Source organism: Palaemon carinicauda, chromosome 30 (assembly GCF_036898095.1).
Source record: "Palaemon carinicauda isolate YSFRI2023 chromosome 30, ASM3689809v2, whole genome shotgun sequence".
Taxonomy (NCBI): Eukaryota; Metazoa; Arthropoda; class Malacostraca; order Decapoda; family Palaemonidae; genus Palaemon; species Palaemon carinicauda.
In genome coordinates, this window is record NC_090754.1 from 38,619,898 (window position 1) to 38,625,121 (window position 5,224).

At 33.8% G+C, this 5,224-nt stretch overlaps 1 protein-coding gene across 1 annotated transcript in view; it reads left to right on the forward strand.

The window, feature by feature from the left end:
- Positions 1-2,080: 2,080 nt before the first annotated feature.
- The window catches only part of LOC137623492 (uncharacterized), an 11,487-nt gene continuing 8,343 nt past the window's right edge, over positions 2,081-5,224 (forward strand). The window contains exon 1 of the mRNA XM_068354323.1: positions 2,081-2,247. Within this exon, the coding sequence (XP_068210424.1) occupies positions 2,081-2,247 (167 nt within the window). The remainder of the gene's footprint in view (positions 2,248-5,224) is intronic.

Consider the following 5,224-nt stretch of genomic DNA (forward strand, 5'->3'; position numbering starts at 1 on the left):
TATTGAGAATGCATTATAGAACAAACCAATGAGACATTCTATCACTAATATTGTTCTCCAGAATTGATATTGCTCTCCACAGAACTTTCGATATTGCCCATAATGAAAAATCGAAAAACTAACGTCATTACTTCATATACAGTTTATTTATTTATCTATTTCCTTGTTACCTTTGCTCACTGGGCTATTTTTCCCTGTTGGATCCCTTGGGCTTATAGCATCTTGCTTTTCCAACTAGTGTTGTAGCTTAGATAATAATAATAATAATAATGATAATAATAATAATAATAATAATAATAACTGCAAAGCCTCAAGTGTGGAACACAGTAAGATATCTATGGAAAACCCTGACTTACCGAACCAGCAAAGAAGAAGACTAGCGGAAAATGACACAACAGGGCACCCTGAACACCAAGTTTCTTGGCACGACGTTCTGGTTCATTGAACACGAATTCGTTGTAGTCGTAACATCAAGTTACGTCTACGAACACCCTTTGGGCGTGTGGGTGAACGTCTGATTGGCCAATGGAGTGACTCTGGCATTCGGCGAACTAGTTTCTAATGACCCAGTTTTTTTTTTTTTACTTGTCTATTTTGCGTCATCTGAGAGAGAGAGAGAGAGAGAGAGAGAGAGAGAGAGAGAGAGAGAGAGAGATTCGGCCTGAATACATCGTTTTTAATTATATTTGTAGTACGTTGGTCAAAATTCGCCCGTAACTTTTTGAGTTAGGTTGGTGACAAAAAAATAGAGAGGTGAAAACATGACCTCCTTGGCGGAGGTAATAATAATAATAATAATAATAATAATAATAATAATAATAATAATAATAATAATAATAATAGTAATAATAATAATAATAATAATAATAATAATAATAATAATAACTGGACCAAAACGAAAATTTTGAGAGTTCTGTCGAGGTGCGTATTGGCTCGCGCACTGAGCCCTTTGATAATTTGGAATTGCAAGATATTTCTTTGGATTTATTAAGCGTAATTAGTTCTTCTTACCTTCTAAATTCCTGGCATTTATCCATTTATCCAAACATACCGAAATCTTGTAACCCTTCCAGAAACCACAGTATTACTTCCATTCTCAACTCGAGGCTGTTCTCACATAGGGGACCAAAACCCCCTGTTGTGTGTGTGTGTGTGTGTGTGTGTGTGTGTAATGTGTGGGTGTGTTTTGTATTTGCAGTGGATAGTTGAGACGTCAAATTGAAATATGGCAACTCGATTGTAACTCTTGTATGCTTTTGCTAACAAAGACAGCCCTTTACTGTCTTTGGTTCGCTAAAGTTGGAGAAGGCTCCGCCCATTTCATAGCAGTAATAAGAAGAGCAACACCTTGTCTGTTTTGTCATGGGAACAATAGAGACATCTGACGAAAGATTTCCCCAGAGTGTCGGCGTTCTTTTGATTCTAACTGTACATGTACAGTAGGACTCAAGAATTCCTGATACACCTAGCTCTGAAGAACTGCACCCATCCACACCTCTACTGCGTGATGAGTTCCTGACTTTAGCCCAGCCCACCACCTCTGCCATCTCTTCCTACACTATCCGTTTGGTTTCTCACGGGGAAGTAAGGATGTGACAGGGTGCACATCTTCGGAGCGAGGTGTACCATGGGACTCTAGTGTCCAACTGTTCGCAAAGTTATTTTTCAGATGAACTTATATATATATATATATATATATATATATATATATATATATATATATATATATTTATATATATATGTGTGTGTGTGTATTGAGTATATATATATATATATATATGTATATATATATATATATATATATATATATATATATATATATATATATGTGTGTGTGTGTGTGTGTGTGTGTGTATGTGTGTGTGTGTGTGTGTATTGATTTGCTTATTGTAATTTTGTTATGCTTTCCCAACTGAAATCTCCAGCTGTTATTCCAAAGTGTAATGTAATTTACGCCTTCTTATCAGCATTTTAGCTGCCATTTTGTCATTCCTCTCTAATTCATATTTCCTGTTGTAAATCTATTTTGAACTGTGGAATTGTCATGTAATTCTTTTCCCCGTTATTTTTACTTTGATTAATGTTCTGCTTTACTTATTTTATTTCTTTATTTCTCCCCCACCAGGTTGTGTTATTGCTAGGGGTGTTGGGAGGGTCACTGGCCGGCCACATTTTGAGTTACGAGGAGGCGCAGCATTCCAGGACCGAGGCTGGAGTTCCAGGCACCAACGTTACTGGAAAGTGGAGGTATGGAAACAATAATCAGAGTTCTGTATTGTTTGTTTTTCTTGTATATCGAAAGATAGCTGTAGATTATGAAAATTCCAATAGTGTGAAAGCTTCGAGGGTTGTTATTGTCTTTTTCATAATTATCTTCACCAAGGAGGTTGTGTTTTTGAGTCGATTTATTCATTTATTTATTTGTCTGTGGATAGATCTTGGGTCATGGACGATTCCATTGAATTTTAGAGATGATCCGGTTCCGGATCCTAGATCCGGATTTGCATTTTTCACAATTTTGACGAATAGGATTACGTCAAAACTACCCGACAGATTTTGACGAAATTTCCACCATTAAATTTTGGAGATGATCCGGATCCAGATTCTTGATCTGGATTTCCATTTTTCGACATTTTAAAGATAACGTCAAAACAAATCTGTCGGATTTTGACGAAATTTCCACCACAGATAGATCTTAGGTCATGGACGACCTCATTAAATTTTGGAGATGATCCGGATCCAGATTCTTGACCCGGAATTCAATTTTTCACCATTTTAAAGATAACGTCAAAACAAATTGACGGATTTTGATGAAATTTACACTACAGATATGTCGTGGGTCAAGGTCGACCTCATTAAATTTTGGAGATGATCCGGATCCAGATTCGAGATCTTGATTTCCATTTTTCGACATTTTAAAGATAACGTCAAAACAAATCTGTCGGATTTTGACGAAATTTCCACCACAGATAGATCTTAAGCCATGGATGACTCCTTTAACCTTTGGCGGACTCCAGAAATTTGTGATTGCTCTTGTTGGGTTTATGCTTATGAAGATCATATATTTTCCTAATGGTAATGAAGACAGTAAACTTAACTGAAATGAAAAATAAGTTAATATGGGAGTACTTTGAATTGTGATATAACCCTAATTATATTACATAAAAAACGAGGTTACTGAAATTGAAAGAGGAAAAGATTATATTCTAATAAACAAATGAAAAATTATTTTAAAATGGATTGGACTTCTGAAGTTAAAGATAATTATATAACAGAAGAAAAATCAATCTAAGAATAAATTGAACAATTGATATTATCTGTTTTAATCAACTGTAATTTGGAGAGTAACAAGTTAATGAAATATTTTTTTTTTAATTTTATTGTTTTGTTTACATTCGGGATTGAAAAAATTCTGTCACGTAATATAACTTTTTACATTTGCATATGTACATCAACTTTTTATTTTCATGTCATCGTCATCTATGCCTATTGACGCAATGGGCCTCGGTTAGATTTCGCCAGTCATCTCTATCTTTACCTTTTAATTCAATACTTCTCCATTCATCACCTCCTATACCTTAAAAACCCGTAATTTTAATCTGAAATTCTCCGTAAAAATATAGTGTTCTCAGCCGTATTTCAGTAAAATACAGACGACCGTAATTTTATCCTTCGTTGTTGTTATCTTTCACTCCTCTACGTCAATAAATCTATTTTTAAAACGGTAAATGCCTGGCAACATTTATTCCAGGATTTTTACCTTATTTTTTTGCAGCAAATTTTTAACAGTGTACTTCACGCTTCATAGTCCTCAGCCATGTATGTTGGGTCTTCCAACTCTTCTAGTGTCTTTTGGAATCCAGTTAAAAGTTTTGTGAACTAATCTCTCTCTCTCTCTCTCTCTCTCTCTCTCTCTCTCTCTCTCTCTCTCTCTCTCTCTCTCTCTCTCTCTCTCTCAAAAAGAAAAAAAAAGATTTAATTGTCCCTTTCTTACCGGAGCAATTGGACTACTTTTCCATTTACCTTGAACATTGATATTAATTTTTTTCCTTTGGTTGTCAGACCTTGTATGACGTCTTGTTTTTCCTTGTTTGCAACCTGCTCTTAAATGCCATTTTGTTTTTCCTTAACTGATTGTTTGGAGTGACACTCCATTTTGCTTTAATTGCAAAGTTATAGGTAACGTTTTTTTTTTTTTTTTTTTTTTTTTTTTTTGGTCAAGTCTGTGATACAGCTTTCTTTCTTAGATTAATCAAGATATTATTATTATTATTATTATTATTATTATTATTATTATTATTATTATTACTAAGCTACAACCCTAGTTGGAAAAGCAGGATGCTATAAACCCAAGGGCTCCAACAGGGAAAAAATAACCCAATGAGGAAAGGAAACAAGGAAATAAATAAATTACAAGAGAATTAATGAACAATGGAAATAAAATACTTTAAGAACAGTAACAACATTAAAATGGGTGTTTCATATATAATCTATAAAAAGAGTCTTGTGTCAGCCTGTCCAACATAAAAAATAACATTCACTGCAAGTTTGAACTTCTGAAGTTCCAAAATTCAACTGCCTAATTAGGAAGATCATTCCACAATTTACCCATAGCTGGAATAAAACTTCATTCTTCTCATGGTAAGTTAAATTTTTAATGCCTTATATTTTCTACTTGAATACCTGAAACCTGTGGCACCTTAACATTTGGCTTTGGTTAACAGGCAGAGTATAGGACAATTATTTCTCTCGGTGCGACACCAATAGTGTTACTAATTATTCCATTGATCAAATTCTATCCTGCTTTATGGTGTCGAGTTTTACTTTGTAATTATAAGCATAGACGCCATTTTGGTCATCCTTTACTACCATTAGCGTAGAGGCCATTTTGTTTCCCTTTGCTATCATAAGATTAGTGATTATTATTATTATTATTATTATTATTATTATTAGCTAAGCTGGAAAAGCAAGATGCTATAAGACCAAGGTCTCAGACAGGGAAAAATAGCACAGTGAGAAAAGGAAATAAGGAAATAAATAAATGATATGAAAATAATGAACAATTACAATAAATATTTTAAACATAGTAACAACTTGAAAAACAAATATTTCATATATAAACTATAAAAAGAATTACGTCAGCCGGTTCAACATAAAATCATTTGCGGCAAGTTTTTTTTTTACTATGCCAACATAACCATATACGACATTTTGGTTTTCTTTG